Below are 22,494 nucleotides of genomic sequence, written 5' to 3'. Positions count from 1 at the left end.
AGCGAGCTGATCTCACGCTGGGGGAGGTCCTGGGCAGGGGCAGGACAGTGCCTGGACCTGCAGAACACAAAGGCTTCTGGCAGCAGGAGAGCTGTGGTTAGTGCTTCAGAGGTGGGTCTGCTAATTTTGGACAAGTAGCCCACTTACTTTAATGTGCTCTGGTGGGGACTTGTAAGCAGCTACTTTAAAGCTGAAAGATCAGTCTACACTCAAGCTGAGAGCAACACCTGTAGCTTTTTCTGGCACTTGAATCCCTATTATGCTCCATGATGAACATCAAGTTTCAGACCAGGTCCTGGTGACTGTGCTTCTTTTTAATTGACTCTTGTTTTGCTCAATAATGAAAGGAGTTTTTCCAAAGAAAGGACTTGGAAGGAGAGGGCATCAAAGTGTCAGGAGCAGTGACAGGGAAGGATGGAGCACCGGACAGCCACAGGGGATGCTCAGCCAGGGGGCAGCCCGAGGAGCATGATAGGGATAATTTTTTCTCCCACCTGATGTTAGGAGCAAATAGGGAGTGAGCTATTGTGCCTCCTCCCCAGCTGCTAACGACGGGAGACTTGCTTATGGTCGTGCACTGGAAGCTAATTAAACCTGGTGACAATGGTAATTGAGTAAGGATGCTTGAGGATAAGTATGACCTCATGTCTAAAATGGTAATGAGGCCTATTAAAATCCACACCAAAAGAGAAATGAAAGGGGGAACGGAGGCAAAGGTGGTGCAAAAGGAGCAGGAGCAAGCAGGGACAATACCTGGCAGCCAGAGCACCGGGAGGGAGGGGGAGCACAGAGGTGTCAGGCTTCTAAATCTCCCTGATGAGCAGCTCTTCAGGTAGCCAGGCTGCGCCTCGGGCCGACTCAGCCAAAACGCTGGGTTGGAGCACCTTCCCCTCTGCTCACCCAGGCCTGGGTGTAGGTCTCGTTAGGCGATGGCAACACTTGTTGCTGTTGGTTGTTGTTTTCACTCTCTGGTTCTTTACTGGAAGAAAGGGGGTGTTCTGTGGAACGAGCAGTCACTGCCAGCACAAGGAAAACGCTTGCAAAATGACCCTGAAATTGCTCCAGTGCAGGGAAATGCATTTGCAAAGGAAAGATGCAGCGGGTTCAGGTTGCCATGCTCTTACTGGACCAGCACAGCACCTTATTTCAGCTCCCAGCTGAGATACAGAGGCTGGGGGCCACCGTGACCCTCCACAGGTGTTGTTTTGCAGGGTGGTGTAGCAGTGCTGGGATGCCGCCGTGCTCCGTGGGAGCCCAGGTCCCGAGCTAACTCTCCTCGCTGCAGAGGACACCCCGAAGGACGCTGGCAGGGGGCACTCCCTGTCCTGACTCTGGATGTGCATCACACCAGTTTGGGTAAGCTCAGCCCTCTGCCCCTCCCCTGCCGACAGGGGGGATGTGGTGTGTGCCAAAGGCTTCTCGCTGCAGAAGGCCAACGGAGCTCATCCTTCCGGCAGGGCAAAGGAACGGCTGGATAACGGCTGAGGATGTGCTATGGAGCCAGGATTCAACTGCTCTGAGCTCTGCCATGGCAGCTCCAGTTTTGGCAGCCAGGAGCAGCAGCAGCGGGCGCTGCAGGAGCTCTGCACTGTGACAGTGGTACGTATGGATGCAGTGGGATGTATCAATGCAGGGGAGTGCTCTGGGACACCAGGTTTGCTCTGCAGAAGTAGATTTGGGGGCGAGATGAAGAGGGGCCTACAGCTGCCAAGCAATCCCAGTGCAGCTGAGGGCAGCACACTGTCACCTGGTTGGCCTCCAAGACACACCCAGTCTAGGTGACACCCAGCAGTTATCCAGAAGGGGAGAAAGCATCCATGACAGCCAAGTCATGTCAAGCAACCCTCCCATGTGTCAGGCAAGTGCTCGGGATTGGCCTGAGATGGCCCCATCTGCCCTTGACCTTTCCTGTCCCCCATAACTTCAAAGTGCTTTTAAAATATGAGTAGAGCAGGATTTAATTAAAAGTCATCATCTGTAATAAATGGTACCTTCTCCATTCACCAGTAAGATGGTAGAAGTGACACTGGGATGCACTCAATTGCAGCTGAGACCACGTGAGGCTGCTGGATGGAGAGGCTTGGCCCACTCGGCTCTCCATCACGTCCTGCACGACCATGGGCCTTTAATTAAAAGACTGTAAGCTGCTTGGCTCCTCTGGCTCTGGCACTGAGCTTGCAATTAATATTCCCCCTGCCAGGACCAGGATTTACTCCGCTCAGCAGCCAACAAAGCGCTCCATCAACTTCAAGTAGCATCAACATCCAGGGAAACAGCAGTCAGGTGGGAGGGTGCGTGGGAGAGAAAAAGTGGAGATCATAGGGGTGTTTCTGATCCCTGGATGTTGCTGGAAATAGGGCGCAGTAATACTTTTGACAGCAGCCAGAGGTGAAAGGATTTTGTTGGTGGGTGCATCTGGGAGTGAAGTGCAGAAGCCCGGGAAATCTGAGTTTGCCCTGCTCACCTTAGTAGCAAAAGCCAGGTGTTACCCTTGGGCTCAAGCAGGCAGGACACAGAAAGAGAATGGCATTACAGCCTTGTACCAGCCCTGTCAGCTCCAGGCAGGAGGGAGGATGGGCCTGATCTGTGCTGAATGACGGGGTTTTTACACAGAGAGTCCTGGTACCAGGACTGTGTCATTCAGCACAGAGTCCTGGTGTAAGCAGGGGACTGACCTGGCTGACCATCTCCACCATCTGGTGTGGTCTTCATTTCCCAGATAGCCAAAAGACTCCCCAGGGAGTAGCAAGAGGGAAGAGGAGGTGGGAAGCAGTTTTCAGGATAGAGATGAGGATCCCTCTATGCTGCTGCAGAATGAGGCTGAGATGTTCATGCAACTGTATCCCAGCAGCAGCTCTCAGCTGGATGTCTCTCCCAGGCAGGGGTTTGCCTTTCCCAGTTGCCCTGTGACCAGCGTGGCACCAGCATGTGAGCTGCCAGGAGCCTGCAGATCAGCCGTGCTCATGTGGCAGTGACACGTTTTTGTTTCAAGAATTATGTGGTGGCTTTAATTCTGCAAGCTGTGCGTCGTTCTTGCTCGCCCAGTGGAGATGAAGCCTGGCTGGGGAAGAGGGACATGAGGCTTTGGCTCTGAACAAATGCCTTTCTTCTGCCTGAAGATTTATTTCTAGCAAGGTTGGAAGCAGAAACAGCTCAGACCTTGAAGTAAAAATTCGGAGTTTGGGGCAGTGTCAGCTGTCAGGAAAAGTAGTTTTCTGCAGTAGAAATTGGATGCAGGAATACCTGAGAAAGAACTCAGCACCAGAGAAGTTAGTGAGGAGGTGTGTGATCCCAGCTCAAACCCCATTCTCCTCCCTCCCCCCTTAAAGGGAATGTGCCAGCACTTTTATTAAAATGATGCTTGTTTTAAGGGAAAAAACAAAGTTGTTAACCCACACATGCACACCCTGTTAAAAAGGCTGGAGCATTTTAGATCAGCAGTGGAAGGAGGTTTCTTGTTTCACGTAGGATCATTTTATCTGTTTTATGTTAATAAGGAGATAGCAGAGAATATTTTTAAATGGAGATTAAAACCCATAAGGTGGTTTGTGTGTAAGGAGAGAGGTGCCTCCATCATACCCACTTTGGGAGTGTTCCTCAAAAGCCAGTTCTCAGCTGATGTCTGCCTGGGACCAAGTTTCCAGCCGGCTGGGAGATAGGTGTATTCCCGCTCAGTGTGTCACTGCCTCTGGAAAATGCTGTCACATTCCCTTTGCTGTGCTCCTGCACTGACTGGCAGCTCTGCTGCTGGCTCCCAGTCACGTCCCCCAGCTGATCAGTTGTCTGCTGCAGGGAGGGGTAAGGATGGGAGCCAAGAAGCATCTAAAGAAGCATGATACCAACTGGGGCACCACAGGGCCTTTCTCCAAAGATTTCTTTCCAGAAGACAGTGGGGAACTGTTGTCCATGTTCCCGTGTCCCAGAGGCAGGGCTGCCTGAGGTTTGTCAATCACTTGTACAGCTTCATTATGGATTTTGCCGGTTGGCCATAAGAAGAGGGCTCTTGGATTGCTGTGTCCTCCTGAGCACTCAGCAAGTGACAGAGCACACGTCCTGTCCACACACATCTCAGTGGCCCTACCTGCAGGATTTGGTCTGGTGCCAAATCTCACTAACTTCTCTGGTCTTCTTACTGGGAGCTGTGGTTTCTGGCTGAGCAGGATAACTTGTAGGAGTGATCATGCTGGAGTAGGGACCTTCTTTGCTAAGAGCCCCAGCAAGAGTCCTCTTCTTCCTTATCCCTTTTGCCTCCCGCAGACATCTTTTGACCGTAGTATGAAGAGCTCCCCATCCTTCTCTGCTGGTCTCCTGGGAGTTGTGTGGACATTCCTGACTGGAGGAGTCCTGCTAGCACTCTTCTTTCTCATCTTCACAATTCGCTTCAGGAAAAACAGGTAAGGGCATCCCTCTTCTCCTGGGAGATTTCCCCTGAGCTGGAGCAGCAGAGTCAGGCTCCTTCAGGACCAAGCTCTGAGCTGGTGATCAGCTAAGGATCAGGAGGGTGTAAGCCTCAAGGAGCAGCACAGGGCAAGCAAAGGTAATGGCAGGGATGTCACAGCTTTTTCCATCACACAGGGTTTTGATCGCTGGTGGAGACAGTCCTGTTTGGACTGCTCCCTTCCTCCTCAAGGCAGGGAACTGTAGACAGGATGAAAGGAAATGGCATCAGCCAAGGTTCAGGTTGGACACCAGGAATAATTTTTTCACCAAAAGGACTGTCAAGCATTGGAGCAGGCTGCCCAGGGAAGTGATGGAGTAACCATCTCTGGAAGTGTTCAAGACTGGATGTGGCACATAGAGCTGTGTTTTAGTTCTTGTGGTGGTGTTTGGGCAAAGTTTGCACTTGGTCTTGGAGGTCTTTTCCAGCCTTAATGATTCCATGACTATGGGTGTCCTCTGGCAGCAATGCATGGTCTCATTCTAGAGGTGCTACTCAATAAAACCATCAACAGGAGTGGGCAAAAAGAGAGCTCATTTCTGCTCCACATGGTTGAGAGCATTGCTCTGAGCAGCACAGCTCCATAGCAAGGCCATCACAGTGAGCCATGTCCTTCCTGCTGTTGGGCCACTCAGTTTGAAGATATTGATAACCCTTTTTGTTCTTGGTGGTTGCTCATATTGGTGGAGAACATGATCTTCATTGGTGAGAGAAGCTGGTGGTGAAGTGTAGACTTTTTTTGGTGCTGTTCAGTCTGCACAGAGGAGATAAAAAGCCCTGCTCCCCTGAAGGCAGCCTAAATCCAGCAGAAGGCTTGGCAGTTCCTCATAGTTCAACCTGTCTCAGCCCAGTGCTGAGCCTTCCTCAGCAATTCTGGATGTCTCTGCTGCCCCTTTGCCACCTTCTCCTCAGACTCACTGGTCCTTTGCTATCTTGACTGCTTCCTCCTCCAGGGATACATCTCTCTCCCAGGCTTCACCTGGCAAAGCCTTTGCTCTCCATGTGCCATTGTTTTGCACAGGGGTGTACGTCTGAGTGCAGCCTGGATTGATGTTGTTTGACTTCTCTGGTGACTTTAAGGAATTTAGTGCTCCTGACAACTACTGTGCAGTCAGGAGGGTCTTGCCTATAAAGGGTTTGTGTTGAGAGCCCTGTGCCTGCTGCACTGCAGCTGCACATGCAGCAGCTGCATGACCTGCATCCCACTCTGAAGCACCTCATTTTTTGAGTGGTGTTGAGTTCAGTGGCCACTCGAATTGATGTTCTCAAAACATGCTGTAACAAATGTGCATTATTTATTTGCTCTGCAGTAAATAAATACTGGTCTGCCTCCTTAACCTGGGAGGGTAGAGGAGACCTTTCTCAGCTGCAGTGGAGAGCATGAGCTGGTGAATATCTTTCTCCAAGGACTGAGACATGGTGAGGAAGGCAGGGAGGGAGTCAAGTTGAACCCCAGGCTTTGTGACTGCAAGACAGCAAGCCAGGAAGGAGCTCGAGGAGAGAGAAAAGTCGTGACTTGGCAGGTCATAGGGGCAGAGCTATCGTGGGGGGAAGGCAGGATGTACAGCTTTCACTCCATGGGCTTGCTGGGGAAGGGTGACAGGTCATGAGAGATCAGTGGGTTGATTCTCCCCTCCCTGAATACAGTTACAGGATTAGGAGTGATGAGGTGAAATTACAGAGGGGAGACTGTAACCTGAACGTTGCTGGCAGCTTCCTGGAGTTGAGACTGTGCTGAGTGTGGAGGTATCTCTTCAGAGGAAGGAGCAGTGGGAAGTGCCTGCTCCTGGGGGCACACATGGCTCTTGCACCCAAAACTTACTGCTGGGGACAGTCACCCTGGGCTGTGCTGGTGTGATTTTCCGCCTCTGCCCCTCTGCAGCAGAAGTTTTGGCATAGGGCTAAACAAATACCTGAAGGACTGTGAAGCACTCCAGCAGGAAAGGGGAGAGGATGGGACCACAGAGTAATGGCTGAACTTTTGGAGCAGTGGTGAACAGCACAGGCTGGGGGTGGACAGTGTGTCAGCATCCCCTGTGACCATCATCATCCCTGTAAGGGGACCTCACCCCTGTGCTGCCAGGTCATGATGTTCAGTAACTGTCACCAAATTCCCTGCTTTGTTTCCTGGAGGATTGTGAAGATGTCCAGCCCTAATCTCAACATTGTGACCCTGCTGGGCAGTGGCTTGACTTACACAAGTGCCTACCTCTTTGGGATTCAGGAGCAGAGCCTGCCATCTGGAGACTCAATGGAAAAGCTTATTCAGGTGAGCAGGGGCTTTGCTGGGATGGGCACCTTGATGCATGTACAGGCCTGTTTGTACGTGCTCTCTCCCAGCCAGCTGCCACCTGTACATGCTCTGTCCCGGCCACAGCCTGTCACCACCACATTGCTCAGCTGGGCTGTGGCTTTCACATACACAAAAGGCAACCAGACACTTTCTGTCTGAATGGCCTTTGCTGTTTTGCAAACCACATCTGCACAGAGGAAAGGATTCGAGGCAGATCCCCAGGGGACGGGTCCTGCAGGCAGGCAGGCTGCTGGGCTTGGCAAAGTGCAGCAGGCAGAGGGAAGCACAGAGGGAGTTGGGATCCTCTACAGAGCCACCACTGCCTGACACAGCATAGGTGCTGCGAGGCCGTGGGTGAGTTTTTTGGCTGCAGAGCAGATCTTCCTCAAAACACTCACCTGTGTGATGAACCCCCATGTCCTGGCCTGAGGCAGCCACCCTGCCAGACTGAGGACTGGGTGTGCACCCATGTGGGGGCGTGGGACATGGGACAGTGCACACCCTGCATCCTGCTCAGCCACTGCACTGAGGATAATTAATAGAGGTGTCAGCAAGTGATTTATGGGTGCTGGGATCTTCTGGGCCCCTGCTGCTCACAAGCTGCCTGTCTCTCCCTGCCTGCCCTTCCAACAAGAATCTCTAGGGATGGGGAGGAAAAGGTAGGCAGCAGGCATGCCAACAGAGGAGTACCTGCCTTTGCATTTATTTCACCCCGTGGTCAGCTTTCTGGTATCTGATACTACCCTCCAGAAGTCAGGAGAGTGTAGGCAGGTGCCCAGCCATCCTTACTGCAGCCCAGGCTGGGAGGGTGTGTGGTGTCCCTGTGAGCCCCTCTGAGCCCCCCACTCTGACCCCTGGCAGGTGAGGCTGTGCCTGCTGTGCGTGGGGACGTCGCTGGTGTTCGGGCCCGTCCTGGGGAAGAGCTGGCGGCTCTACAAGGTGTTCACCCAGCGGGTGCCGGACAAGCGGGTGGTGAGTACCAGCGCGGAGGGCGGGCAGCAGGATTCCCGTGGAGGGCAATTCCCAGCAAGGCCCAAACCACTGCGGGGTAGCAGATAAAACTGGCACGTGGCAAGGACGGATGCCACAGTCACAGGTCGGTTTTCACACCTGGCTGGGCATGGGCCCTTCATTTATTCCTACACGATGAGGCAGGAGCTTTTCCACTCCACAGGCAAGGGGGTGTCCTGCTAGGCACTGTTCCCCAGTGGAGTCCCAGCCTCATCACTGAGCAATGTTCTCATTTTACATTGGCCACGTGTCTTCATTATGCTACACACCAGTGTTTGTGTTTGGGTCTGGGCTGATTGTTGTGGTGGGATGTTAATAAACCAGGTGTCCTCAGAAGCATGTGATGTAGGGCCATCCCCAGACGGATCTGATCTGCTCTTGGAAGGCAGGAAGGGAGCTCTGGGCACTCCTCTGCAGCACTTAAGTACAGGGATTCAGCAGCTGGGAGGGAAATAGGAAATTTGTTCACAAAAAAGTGAACTTTCAGTGGTCACTTTCCAGTGAAAAAAGTAGGTATCAGATCAAAGATGGGACAAGAGGGTTTGCAGGGGAACTGGGTACCAGCAAAGACTCCTGTTTTACACTGTGTTAAACTTGCAAAATTATGATCCTACCAGGTGTTTTTCTCCACCCTTTTTGTCTATGCTGGTCATAAGGGATAATAGTCTTGTTTTGAAAGAACTGTTTTCTCTCATAGCACTTACCTGCTATCTACACCATCAGGCAGGGTTTATACCTGGCCTCAAGCCTGATTAGGTCTCCAAGAATCTGGGAGCTGAAGACAGAGATCTTGTGGCCAACTCAAAAAAATTATAGGTGCTAGACACCTCTCTGGGTGAAGTAGTAGGATGGACGTGTCACTTGAAAGAAACCACAGAAAGGGACCTGAGGGGGATTGAGGTAATTGGTGTCCACTTGTTCCACATAGTAACTTTTACTTTTTGCATGTTTGCAGATTATCAAAGACCTGCAGTTGCTGGCCATGGTGGCAGCGTTGGTGCTGGCAGACAGTGTCTTGCTCTTGACGTGGGTGTTCTCTGACCCAGTCCAGTGCTTCCGAAGCCTCAGCATCTCACTGCGGGTAAAAGGATGAGGAGGGGCGGTGCAGGGTGTTGCTGTGTCCTATCTGAACTCTGTGGACAGAGTTGGTGGGTGGCCAGGCATTTGGAGGTGGTCTTTGAGAAACAACAGAAAGAAAAACGAGGCAGAAAGCCTTCTGGGCACTCTGGATTTGGTTTATGTCTGGTCTATTACAGAGGTGAGAGTCCACTGCAAATTTTCCAGGTCTGTTCAGATCACCTGCATGACACAGGAGGGCTCCAAGGCATCTGCTTTAGAGAAATGTTTAACCAGCCCTGTTGGCAGCAGAAGGCCAAAATATTCTTGCTTTAAGCTTCTGCCCCCGGTAGCACCAGCGTTGACCTCTCCTTTCAGAAATTTACAGAGGAGACCAGCTTAGATGTGTCTTCACATTGGTGTGTGCCAGGCTGCAGCCTTCACTTCTGCCTTTCCCTTGGCTTGTAGGCAACAGAGAAAGGCATGACGTGCTCCATGAGCCGGGTGCAGTCCTGCGCATCGCTCTATTCTGACCTTTGGCTCGTTCTCATTTTAGGGTTTAAGGTATGTAACCTCTTGACTGCTTCTTGCATTGTATCTCACCTCCTCCCTGTCTTTCAGCCTGAACTGTTTTACAGCACTTGTCCTTTTGCTGCCCTCCCAAGCTACATGCCCATTGCAGATCCTGGCTACCCCTGTTTGTCTTGTAAGCCCTCCTATTTCCAGCTCTTCCTACCTTGGGAAGAGTGAAAGCCCTCCTAGCTGCTTTCTCCTTGCCTCACCATCTCCTTTATGTACACTGTGCTCATACAGTCAGATTCTCTAGGTCTATCCTGGCAACTCCCTGAGCTTCATCCATCTCACTTCTTGAGACTCACGTCTTGCTGTTCTTTATGTCACACTCCTTCCCTTCACTTCCTTCCAGTGAATGGCCACTGCCAAGGCACGCTGGGTGGCTCAGCCCCTGAGTCTTCAAACCAAGGAGGTGCTGATGACAAGTGCTTGGTCCCCACCTTTACAGGATGCTTATCAGGTTAATGATACCTCTGAGGTGCACTTTCACTGGTGAATCTCTGCACATGGCCGGTCTTTTTCCAGCAGTGTTAGTTATACTGATGTAACTATGTCAGTATAATTATCACTGTAATTATCTGGTCTCATGTGCCTCTGGTATGGCAGAAGCTGGACACATTTCAGAAAGCTGATGTTGGTGAAGCTTGTGAGATCACAGCCTTATTTTGGGACTGGCTTAATCTCTGTATGCAGCACAGGTACTTCCTTTGTGATTCACTGTAATGTAATACTCACTGACCATCTACCCAGAGTCTTAGGAAAAAGAGCAGAAAGGGCCTCACAACACAGCCAAGTCCTTCTACACTTAATTTCAAAGGCATTAATCTAGACTGTCCTTAAAAGTCCTTTGGTGTTAGGGAATGTGGGCATTTACCTGGGCTTTCAGTGCTGTGTCTCCACCTCTGATTTCTTCTACAGTTTGTGTTAGGTTTTAGAGAGGTAATGTCTCTGCCTACAGCCCTTCCAAAATCCTTTTGGAAATAGAACATCCCTATTGTCCGTTTTAGGTAATCTTTTTAATGTTGCATTGAATCTGGCCCTGTTCCTTCCTACTTACTGGGGGTCATGGAGTACTTCCTTGGTGGTTTCTCTGGAGTTAGTCTGGATTTACACTAACATGAGAATAGGCTTTATCTCTGCGTACATAGCACTGCTTAGCATCCACAGCATTAATGTGCTCAGCCCTTTGGGAAGACACAGTGTACTATCCTGGTTTTACTGGCACAGAGCAATGAACAGAAATGACTTGCCAAGGACATGCCTGGAATTAGTAGCAAAGTCCTCTGCTCAAGTTTAAAACAAGCAAACAAACAAACAAACAAGCCACTTATTCCTGTGCTTACTGAGAGTCCTAGTTTATGAGAAGGCAGTGCTGTTGTCTGTGTCCCAGATAGACTGTATGAATTTAAATGGGACTTTGGTGCTGTTTTTTTTCCTGCTCAGGGATTAGGGGTTGGCTTGCCTTTGGGCTATTTGGAGGTGCCCCATGGTGGACACGGTTGTGATCCAGTGCAGGTTCTACAAAGCAGGGTCAGGTGCCAGCCCAGTTCCCAGCAAGGCAGGTTTCACTCTTGCAGCCCCACCCTGAGACTTCATGCTGCTCTGAAGTTGGGAGTCTCACCAGAGATCTGAACATGGACCTCTCTTGCTCGTGTCCCTCCAAACCTTAACCCTGGCAGTGGCCAGCACAGTCATCAACCAACCACAGCACAGAGGGGTTCAGAAGGGTCTAAAAAACATCTGCATCTTGCATCACAAAGCACTTCTTGATGCCCAGGTAACAATGACTCTTAGTAAAAGGCTGACACTTACTGGGTAGCATAGGAATAATGTCGGTCATATTCCCTGTATTCCAGATCCTTTCAGGAGCTGGGACTTTGTTAGATGGTATTTCCAAATGATCCTGAAGGCAGACCATGCTCAGCTCTATGGAGGCAGGCAAAAAATTCTTGGCGTTTCCTCCACCAAGGAATTCAAGGAGTGCAGCTAGTGTCACCTAGGGAAGGAGAGGCTTATCCTGCTGGGTAGTTTTATCCCCTGAGCACACTGGAGAAATGTGTGCATGAGACCCTTGGTGAGCAGGGTGGTGAGACAGCCTACTCTGAAACAACTGCTCTGCTTGGGGGGAGGGAGAGCCTCTGTGTACAGAGCATTTCTTTAGTGCCCTTCCCTGCTGCTGGAGTCAGGAAATAGCAAAGGGAAGGGAAAAGAATTACACCTGGCAGTTTCCTGGATTATTGCTATTTAAAGAGGCTCGAAGTACATCCTCTTCCCTCCAGTCTAAACCTCCATTTGTCCCTGCCTCCTTCTTTGAATTCCTTCTGGATACCTTTCCTGCTCCTTCAGAGGTATGCTGTTGCTCCTTCATGGCACCCACTGCTGCATCCCTGCAGGGACCTCTGCCTCCTGCCTCTCTGCCTTTGCTTCTCCTGCTACAGGCTGCCCAAGGCGCAGTTTTCACTATTTCTCCCAGCCATCCCCTGCTCTGTGGCAGCACCTGCTGATGACCTCTTACTCTTGGCTCTTCATGCCCTTTGTTTGGGACCCTCTGTGCCACCACCACCCTCACTCCTGCCCTGTGTCCCCAGCCCCACTGCTGGCCTGCAGCAGCGTGCCAGGTGTTTGCTGCAGCGTCACCACCACACGCTGCAGGTCTGCATTATAGATCAAAGAGCATTAATTAGGATTGTGCTGAGTGTATCTGAGCTCACCGGGCTTGGTGCGAGGTGGGGGTTGACACCATCACGCTGTAATTTTCCACACTCTGGAAACCTCTTTTTTCTGCTTCCAGAGTATCCTCCTCCTGTATGGGACCTACTTGGCTGGTCTGACCGACAACATCAGCTCCTCACCAGTCAACCAGTCCTTGACACTCATCGTCGGGGTCAACCTCGTTTTCCTGGCTGCTGGCACCATCTGCTTAGTTCACCGCTTCTTCCGTACTTGGCACAATTTGCTGTTTGGTTTTACCTCTGGAGGCATCTTTGTGTGTACAACCACGATCAACTGCTTCATCTTTGTCCCACAGGTATGCTGCCACCTCTGTCCTGTCACTTGGCTGGAAATGGGCACATTTTTGGAGTTTAACAACAGCAACCGTGGGCATCAATGTTCTCACTTTCTTGCTTTTTTTCCCCAAATGTTTGGACTCACTTGCACAGCTCGTTCTCCAAGCCCCACCCCACCCTGGTGGTTCTGCTTCCCCAAGCAAGTTCCTTGAGTCTCAAAGAATCACAGAATTGTTTGTACTGGAAGGGACTTAAAGATCATGTAGTTCCAACACCCTTGCTGTGGGTAGGGAAGCTTCCACCAGACCAGATTGCTCGAAGTGCCATTCAGCCTGACCTTAAATATTTCCAGGGATTGGGCCATCCACAACTTCCCTGGGCAAGCCTGTTCCAGGGTATCTCCACTCTCATAGTGAAGAATTTCTTCCTTATATCTAATCTAAACCTACCTGCTTTCAGTCTAAAGGCATTCTCCTTTGTCCTACCACTGTGTCCCTGTAAAATGTCTGTCTCCAGTTTTCTTCTCCCTTGTCCCCTTTACATCCTGGAAAGTCTCCAAGGAGTGCAGCACTGCTGCTCAGAAACCCTCCTGCAGGAACGTGCTGCAGGTGACAGCAGCACAGACAGCAGCCCTGAGGCAAGGCAGCCACTGGCCTCCTCCTGCTCCATGTAGGTGGTGGGATCTGTCCTCTGTGCAGTTGTCCTCTCCTCATACCTCACGTGCCCACACACACCAGGACCTTCTGCCACTGGCAGGGATGGAAGATGCTGGGTACACACCATCCAGATGGCCCAGCCACTCTCAGAGACTTCTTTGCTGCTGGTGGTCCCCAGGGGAGGCTGTCCTCCTCCTCTGAACTTTTGGAGAAGGAAGCTGGGCTTTGCCTCAAGTGAAGAGGAGAAGGAGGCGGAGGTGTTTAAAGGAAGCCTTTTGTGGCGAGGAGAGGCACTTCTGCTTCCTGTGTCCTCCAGGAGCAGCCTGGTGTGCCTGGCCACCCGCTTAGTGGGAATAATGCTCCCATTGTTAGAGGGAGAGGAAACAGTTATTTACTCAGTTGAATGTTTGGAGGGATGTTTGAGCTCAAGGACATGAGGTGAGAAAGGGAGGAAGAGGTGAAGCTGAGGAAAGCACATCTGTGCAAGGGAGGGCTCGGGTGATCTCAGCAATGTATATAAATATCGATGAGGTGGAATAGGGAAGGGGGAGCAAGGCTCTTCTCAGTGGTATCCACTGACAGGACAGGGGACAATGGGCACAAACTGAAATACAGGAAATTCTATTTAAACATAAGGAAAAGGCTGGAGTTTTTTCTGTCAAAATTGTAAAACACTTGAGCAGAATGCCCAGAGAGGTTGTGGAGTCTCCATCCTTGGAGATACTCAAGGTCCAGATGGACAGCCATGAGCAGGCTGCTTCACCTGACATTGCTTGAGCAGGACAGTTGGGATGATTTCCAGAGGTCCTCTCCTGCCTCAGTTGAAGCAGTGTAACTGCAGAGCCCCAAGCCCTTGGATGAGCAGCCTTTGGGAGCAAGGATCCAAACCTCCTCTGGTGAGCACCAGGCCTGCTGGCCATGCTCTACCAATCACCAGATCTCTTGGACTGAGGGTGGAGAAGCTGATGAGCTGTACTTGCACTCTGCCTGAACCATTTTTCTATGGGAGCCTGGGGCCTTGAGCATTTTATTTAACTCGTATCTTTTAATTCATTACCTTGTTTTTCCTAATGGGCTTGGTTTCTATGGCTCATCTGAGATCGATAAACAGCTGGAGCTGGGCTGCACAAGGCTTCCAGGCAGGCACTAGATGAGAAAACAGATACTAAACATTGCTGGTTTTCAGCTTGTCACCAGTGATTCAGGGATAAGGGGGCATGCATGACACTGTCTTTGTCTGTCATGGAGTCAGGGAGTGGGGAGAAGAGGGAGGAGGCTTTTACAGTGTGCTCAGCAGTGTCAGTGCAGCCAGGCACTGACCCCTCTCCTGCGTTAAAAGCTGGAGCCAGGAACAGGGTAGGGCTCAGATGGATGGAGGCTCCAAGTGACACTGCAGCCCCTCACCCAGCCATCTCTGGCTGGCTGTCTCTGCTCCCCCCGTCACACCCTGCCTTTGTCTCCCCCTCTCCATCCCTTTGTCTCCTTCGCGCTTGAGCTGTGCCTGCCTCCCGCTGTGTCGGCTGGGGCTCTGTGGATAACACCCTCTTCTACTCCCCAGCTCAAGCAGTGGAAAGCCTTTGAAGAAGAAAGCCAAACCATGAGCCACATGGCAAAATATTTCACCAGCCCGAGCAGGAGCTGCCGCTCAGTGTACAGCGAGGAGCAGCTCTACCAGCTCATAGGGGAGAAAAACTCTATGAAGCGGCTGCTCACCGAGGTACGGGGCTCTGCCGCCCCCCTCCTCCAGCTTCTCCCCTTCCCTTTTGTGGGCTGAAGGCTTTGCCGGGTGGGAAGCCCTTCTTTACACCCCTGCCCACACTGGTGATCCCTCACCAGCCTCTTCCTTCCTGAGGGGAAGAGCTTTGTTTTGTCACACTCCAAAGCATCACAATTTAGCCATTATTTTGGAGGGCTTAAAAATCTCTGGGAGGAGTGCAAGAGAGCCTGGTTCCCACAGCCTTGTCAAACATGGTTAATTTAGAGGGGAGATGCTGTGTCTCAGAGGAGCCCCCAGCCTCCTGCTCCCTCACCTGCCCTGCATGGGCAGGAACACCCCAGCCTGAAGAGCTGCCTGCCCAGTGAACCCCTTCCTACACACACGTCTGGGGGGGCTCAGGGGAGGCTGAGGTCACACATGCTGCCGGTGTGGCTCTTGCCATGCAGAGAGGGGTGATTTGTTTTCTGGCAGCGCCTGCTTCCAAACTGGCAGCGTTTTCCTCCTCTCTGTCCGCCCCACAATTGACAGGCTTATTTGTTTGACACAGAAAAACGCCGTGATCGAAAGCCTGCAGGAGCAAGTGAGCAGCGCCAAGGAGAAGCTGATGAGGCTGATGTCTGCGGAGAGCGGCTGCGACCCCCGTGCGCTGCCAGCAGCTCCCGGCACCTGCAGCTCAGGGCAGCCCGGGGATGCACCAGGGGACTGCTGCCCCCGGAGCCAGAGAGGGATGGGTGGCAGACCCCCTGTGTGCTGGGTACATCACCTCTTGGCAGCAATGCTCAGGCCCTCCAGAAACATGCAACCCAGGAGCCTGTTTGCTCTCAGGTGTCCCTTTTTAATACAGGGGACAGCACTGAACGTGGCCTGAAAGATGTCCAGGAGTGTGGGACACCTGCAGTGCAGGGGCAACCTCTGGAGCAGCTGCCGGGCCAGGACAGCTCAGCTGATGTAGCCTGGGAGTCACCCCCCAAAGTCAGCTATGTAAACAGCGAAAAGCTGTGGGAGATCTTGCAAGAGTTAAGCCTGGATGGCAAAATCTACAGCCCAGCCTTATCTGCAGGACCCCCACTTGGCCACCGGGGCACCTCAGGCGAGCAGGGAGAAACACGGGTGGGCCAGGAGGGCTACCCAGGCATCCATGCACCCCTCAGCCCCTACCTGGCAAGGCATCGGCGGAGGATACCATTGCCCCCTGCCCCCACAGGCTTCCCTGGACACGTATCCCCTCGTGCCAGCTGCAGGGTGAAGGAGGTGGGCAGCTGGGGCCGTGGGGAGTCAGCACGTAACTCCCAGGGAACGGGAGGGGACTTGGCTGGCAGAGGGCTCCTTCACGCCCCAGCACCATCCCCTCCAGCCATCCCGAGGGAGACCAGCCTCCAGCCAGAGGGGTGGCTGGGATGGCCGGAGTCCCGGTGTGCTTCATCGTGCGTCCCGCAGGAGCAGCGGCGGTGGCAGGGCGCCCCGAGGGGACCGCTGAGCCCTCCCTGCGCTCGCTCTACTATTACCCAGACTCTGACTCCAGCAGCAGCAGCTCTGAGGAGAGTGTTTCATGGCTGCCACCGTCCCTGCTGCGAGGTTTGCTTCCAGAGCCCACGTGGCTCCCTGGGCAGCAGCAGCACGGACACGGACACCGAGCCCAGTGACTGCGAGGATCACCAGACAGAGCACCACGGCGGGCCCCAGCCTGTGGTGAATTCAAAGCCGATCTGAAACCCACTTTTGTGTGACTGGGAGCACCCCTGCCCCAAAGGCAAGTGCCCTCCCAGCCCCGAAACACTGCGTGTTTTCAGCCGTGCTAAAGCCACGCATCTCTCTGGGGAATGTGCCTTGTTCTGGAATTTGAGGATTGGGAATAAACCTTGACCCATTCTGATTTGCGGTGTCAGCCCCGGCCTGATCAGCCGTGACTGCAGCATGAGTTTGGCTGAGAGGGGGTTGGCAGCACTCGGGGAGGTGGTGATGGCCTTGTCCTGGCTACTCTGTGTCCCACGGGCAGCCAGCAGTTCTGTCCATCCAAGTACCAGCAGTGGGGAAAACTGGGGCTGGGCGTCTGTGAGAGCCCAAACTTCATCTCCTCAGAGAGCTTTCCCTGTGAGACCTGCGTGATTCACACTGGCAGGGAGCAGTATCCTGCCTCAGAAACAGCCATTGCGTCTTGCACACCACCCATATGGACCAACAGAGGACTCCTTCCCTGAGGCTGCCCAAGCAGAGCATCCCACGGGCATCACCCCAGCTGGGGATGGGAGATGGACACCAGAAGCAGTTGCAGGCTGCCGCTCACGTGGGGTGTGCTGCTTCCAGGCAAAGCAAGGACTTCGGAATGGGTGTGCACAGAAAACTTTTGGGTTTTCGTGGGTTTTTTGTACATCTGAATGAGAAAATGGAGTCCAAAGGTGATGTCAGTGGAGGAGTCTGCATTTTGTGTTTTTCAGGTACATCATTGTAGGTGAGACTCAGGTCAGAGCTGAAGGGAAAGACAAGCTAGCCATTGTAAAGGAGGATCTGAAAAGGGGTTTCTTTTTTTTTACCTTGATTTCTGCATCTTGTGCCTTTCTGTCTGTCTTTGTATGGATGATGTAATCTGGAATAAGGTTGTTTAAATTAATATGCTCTGTTTAATTTTTATCTTAGAAACACCAAGAACAGTAAATCCACTCTGTGTGCCTTTTTGGGGGTATTTATCATTGCATTTGAATTTATTGTTCTTCCACAGGAGTTCAGGATGCTGAGATCTGATGCCCAGTGCAATATAAACTTTCTGGGGAAAGGCTTGAATAAAAGAGCAGGTATCAGAGGAATTCCCAGACCTGGTTTTGAACAAAGCATGTTAGCACTGCCCTCTCCATTACCCTTTAGGATCGTGAAAATCCCTCACTTCTCTCTCCCGTCACTGGTGTCATCATTTGTTTCCCCTGTTGCCTCTGCAGTTTCCCAAGCTTGCATCTAGGGCAAAGCACCAAAGTCAGTAATCTTATGAGGAATGATATTCCAGACAGAGTGTAACTTTTTTTTTTAATCGTCACTTTTTGCTAATAGAAACCGTTCTCTTTCGTGTTTTCTTTTACAGCTGTCGGAGCACTTATGGCTCTGGCCTGGGAGAAACGCACTGACTGGGAGGGTCCCCTGCCTGTGCAGGGCAAACCCGGGATCCCGGCGGCTCCCTGCAGTGGGACTCGGGCTCTGTCCCCATCGCCTGGCAGCCGCCTGCAGTTCTGCAGCGCTCGCAGCAGGTGCTGCTGCTGCCACGCCGGGTGTGCCGGCAAACACCGAGTACATCCCACGGCATCGCCACGCTGGGACGCGGGGGGAGACAAGCACGCTCCCCCTGCACCTATTAAATACGGGTCAAAACCTCTCCCCACCTCAAACGTGTTTGCTCTGGAGCTGGGAAATACTGCAGCAAAGTCAAAGGAAATGATCAACCATGAACCCACCTGGAATAGGCTGATATAAAAATTAACTTTAAATCCACTAGTGAATGCAGAAAAACCCTCCAGAGGACTTTGAACCTAGAGTTTGTTTGGAAACTCGCTGCTGGAATTTGAGGTCGTTGCTTTTCTGTGCGGTGACCAGCAGCCACCTGAAAACTGCACAGCCTGTGGATGCACCTACTAAGCAGGCCAAGGGCATTGTGGCTTGTGTCATAAATAGTGTGCCCAGCAGGACTAGGGCAGTGGTCATCCCCCTGTATTCAGCACTGGTGAGGTCACACCTTGAATCTTGTGTTCAGTTTTGGGCCCTCTTCTTGCTGATGGCTGTTTAGGGGAAGGGTCACATCACAGCCAGGATGAGATCACTCTCCATGCCTGCCTGGTGACCCTTGGCAAGAGGCAGGAGGGCAAGGAAGCTTTGAGGCTCCTGTGCCACAACCATCTGCCATGGCTCAGTCTGCCTCCGCTACCCCATCATTTTTTTATTTCCTTGCCACTGCTTAGGAAATAAAAAAACTGATCTTGATTGTGATTCAGCTGCCTGGATAAAAAAAAAAAAAAAAAAAGGGGAAAAGAGGAAAATAACTTCATTTGCTATGGCAGAGTGGGATTATGACGGGCTCTCTGGCATGGGAGTGCTGATCATTGGTGTAGAAGTAGAATCCCACTGCCTCATGTTGGCATTAGCAGCTGGGATCTCTGGGAACCTCTTGCTCTGATCTTTGATACCGGGTGTAGTTATGAGGAATAATGAGTATTTGAAAGTACCACAAGAGAGAGAACCTTCTGGTGTCCTTTGCCGAGAGTAACAGGACCGTGCAATCCCTGGACACAGTGGCCGTACAGTGGTGCCACATCTGTGTGGAGACATTCCTGTGGCACGGTGGGGAGCAGAAGTCAGGGGCCCTATGACTTCAAGTAGCCTGTGCTGCAGGTTTTGAGGAGGTGAGGGAGCACCCACATCTGTACATGACCTCCACAGATCTGGAAGAAGCTCCAGAAAGCCTTCCTTGAGTCTGGCTGTCATGAGGGCTGTGGAGAAGTGCTCTGCTCCTGAGCAATGTTGCTCTCCTGAGCCAAGAAAGCAGGCCCATCTCTTACCTTGTCCAGTTTCTCAGGGCTGTCTTCTTGGCCTCTGCTTCGAGCTCTGCACTGCTGAATTGCTAACTGCTGCTGTTACCCCAAGGTCTGTGCTTGCAGCCAGAGCAGCAAAGCTGTGGATGTCCGGTTGTGAGGCATCAAACCCATCAGCATCCTGATTGCTGGCCTTGTGCTCAGGCAGAAAGTGCTTGGGGAACTCCGTGGAGACAGGGAAAAAATACCATCAAAAGAATTGTGGGCATGGCAGGAGAACTATGGACGACTTAGTGGTTGATGTTTACTGCAGGAACTTACTGCTATATGACACATCATGCCCTATGGACCTAATCGATCCCTGCACACACCTGGCTGAGCAAGTGCATTGGACACTGCCACATAGTTCCAAGAGTTTCTTTCTCTCATTAGGATTGTGTATTGAAGCTGCTGGAGCAAATTCACTTTGGAATGTGTACCTCTCAGTTTACAGTGGGGTTCCTTACTTTCACATCCATGCCACCACCTTTCCCCTGTGTAGAGGTGCCTGTAGCTGAGCTGGCTTTCTTCTAACTCAGGCATCCGTAGCTGCATGCTTTGTGCTGCCAGAGCACAATCATTTACGTAAAGCTGTTTTTTTTTTTTTTTTGTCCTGGAGGTTCTTGCAGACAGGATGGGTACGAGGGACTTTGTCCTGCCAGGCAGCTAGATAAAGCACTCAGTGATTCAGCATTTATTGCACCCTACGCAGATTCCTCTGTTATCATACCAGCAGGAATGTGGGGCTAGAAGGGATCTCCTCGTCATCATATTTCCCAGCAATGACAAACAGTGAGTCATAAAGCCCCTCTTGTTAATCTATCACAGTCCATCTTAAGTCATTGGGAATTTTCTTGGCAGGTTATTCAAGAACTTCACTTTGACAGAAGGAAACTTGTTTCTGATTTGCAGCCCACATTTTTTCATAGCCTATTTTTGTCTACTTGTCCTCATGCCAGTGCTGTCTTTAGTAGGCTGTTCTTCCTTCCCGTTTTCCAACCTACTCTCTCACATGCCAATAAAGAATGTGGCCTCTTCTTCCCAGGATCCCTGGTCTACTCAGAGAGAGACTGTCTATTTTTAGTTCCTCTTAGCAGCTCATACCTATCCTCTTTTCATTCTGCAGGGAGGCTTTGAGGGAGAGCCCTGGTTTTATTGCTACCAGGTCACACCCTTCCTTCCCTTGGCAGCCATGTGAGGATGGCAGTATACACTGTTCCCTGCCTCCAGCAGCACAGAGGCCCAGGATGCTGGGACAGGGTTATGCTCACCTTTGAAAAGAGAGAAGAAATACTTCATTGGGAGTTAGGACATCAGAAAGACAGGCCAGAAGCAGCAAAATTCCTGTGGGTTATCAGGAAGCTGACATTTTCTCTGCAAGTCTGCCAATGGTCCTGAGGTTCCCAGTGCCATTGGGTCCTAGGTTTACCACCAGTGTGTTAACAATCTCACGGAAGGGCTATCCATGCCTTCATGTTTTCATTTCAACACACCTCCTGCAATTGCTGAGAGATGCAACTGTTGCCCTGGTGAGTGGGGAAACCATGAAGAGCTTTTGTCTTCTTGTAGTTTCTATTGCTTAGACAGTCCATAAAGACCTGAGTTCCTTAGAAAGCCCCATGGTACCTCTCAAGGGGTTCACAGAAGGGGAAAATGAAAGCACACCCTCTGCAGTGTCCTGATTACAGGATCCAACATAGGAATAGCATGGATATTTTATTGGAAAAGGTGAATATAATGAGCAAGGCACCCTTCTGGAGCTGTGACTGGTTTCCAGGCAATTGCATCTCGTATCTAACCCAAATGAGTCGGGTGATATTTCAAACCAAAGAGAACGGCAGGAATAATATTAGCTGATGCAATCGCACCTTGAATTTACAGCAGTGCTGGGCAGATGCATGAACAGTGGGGTACCCTGTACATGATTACAGCAAATGCAATCCCTTGTTTGAAAGCAGCTGGGTTTTCCTTGGATATTTTTAATAGTCCCCCAAACAGAGGTGGTGGATAAAGACTTCCTTTCCTCTGAGAGGTGAATCTTACATTGATGGTGAACTACACTTTGGCAAGTCTCAGTTAATTTCCTTGCTATTACAGCCTTTTCATGCCAGTAACAAAACCACATTTAGACGTCTCCTGCTTCTGCAGTCCATTCTTCACAACCCTCCAGTGGTGAGGTCATTTTCCTAGTTCTGCAAATAACTGATAGGAGCGTGCTGCAGTCAGTGGGGGAGCCAGGCTCTCCCATCCCTGGAAGCCCAGCATTACTGGGTACCTGCTGTGCCTCAGTACCTCTGGGCTAAATACTCACTGCCTTCTGGTGGAAAAAAGCTCCCAGCCCCCACTGCCTTCAGCCACAGCTACCTGAGGGCATCTGCATTAACCCTTTAAAGCAGACAAACCCAACAACAACAGTGCATCCAAGGATGACATGGATCTAATTTTCTCAAGGAGAAAACTTGGGAGTCAACAGTCTACTGACTGTTACGCTCATCTCAGAGAGAAAAAACATGGTCTCTTCTGTCTCTCACTGGCACCTGGCATTCAAGTGCCACCTCCCTGAGCTGCATCAAGGTTTCTTCACTATATGTTTGCAAACTGGATTTGAGTGTTTCACCAGCAAGGCCTGAGTGACCAGTAGGACCAATGAAAGAACAGGAAAACAAGAACTGATGCTCCCAGGTGGGTCTTTTTTAACTTCCTTAAACAGCAGGTTTTGGATGGCAGTGAAAATCCCAAATGCCCCCTTGAAAAGTGAGTGAGAGGCCAGAGAAGATGGAGAAGGGGTTCAGACAACAGTCTGGAGTATTAACAGGGAGACCAATGTTTTTGCTTTTAAGAAGTTGATATGTGGTGGTGTTCACAACAGCTGGTTTTAGTGAATTGAATAATACTTCTGTGCATGCTCATGCATATATTTGTGTCTTTACACAGAGGAAAAAATCCCACTTTCTCAGGATCATCCCACCGTCTGGAAAAATTGGAATTTGACAATCATCAATTAGAAACAGAAAAGAACCCTGCTCCCCATCAGCAAGTATGCAATTTCGACCATGAGGCAAAGATTTTTCTAGATAGTGACAGCATTAGAAACAACCCCACAAGCATGTGAGGTATGTCTGGTAAAGCACTTAAATAAAAAAATCGTCTTGCAGCTTTCCACTGGGAAAAATGAGTGCCCTGCAATGCAATCAG

The 22,494-nt window shown here is 51.1% G+C and overlaps 1 protein-coding gene across 1 annotated transcript; it reads left to right on the top strand.

Moving 5' to 3' along the window:
• Positions 1–1,447: 1,447 nt before the first annotated feature.
• GPR156 (G protein-coupled receptor 156) lies at positions 1,448–17,599 on the top strand. Its single transcript, XM_066341006.1, is given in 13 exon segments — positions 1,448–1,599; positions 4,258–4,394; positions 6,572–6,707; positions 7,593–7,703; positions 8,698–8,823; positions 9,267–9,362; positions 12,163–12,399; positions 14,594–14,752; positions 15,300–15,456; positions 15,459–16,223; positions 16,226–16,293; positions 16,295–16,442; positions 16,445–17,599. Coding segments are annotated over 13 exon segments (2,280 nt in total). The 5' UTR covers positions 1,448–1,494; the 3' UTR covers positions 16,480–17,599.
• The last annotated feature ends 4,895 nt before the right edge of the window (positions 17,600–22,494 follow it).

Source organism: Sylvia atricapilla, chromosome 2 (genome assembly GCF_009819655.1).
Source record: "Sylvia atricapilla isolate bSylAtr1 chromosome 2, bSylAtr1.pri, whole genome shotgun sequence".
Lineage (NCBI taxonomy): Eukaryota > Metazoa > Chordata > Aves > Passeriformes > Sylviidae > Sylvia > Sylvia atricapilla.
This window is presented reverse-complemented; position numbering and strand designations above follow the sequence as displayed.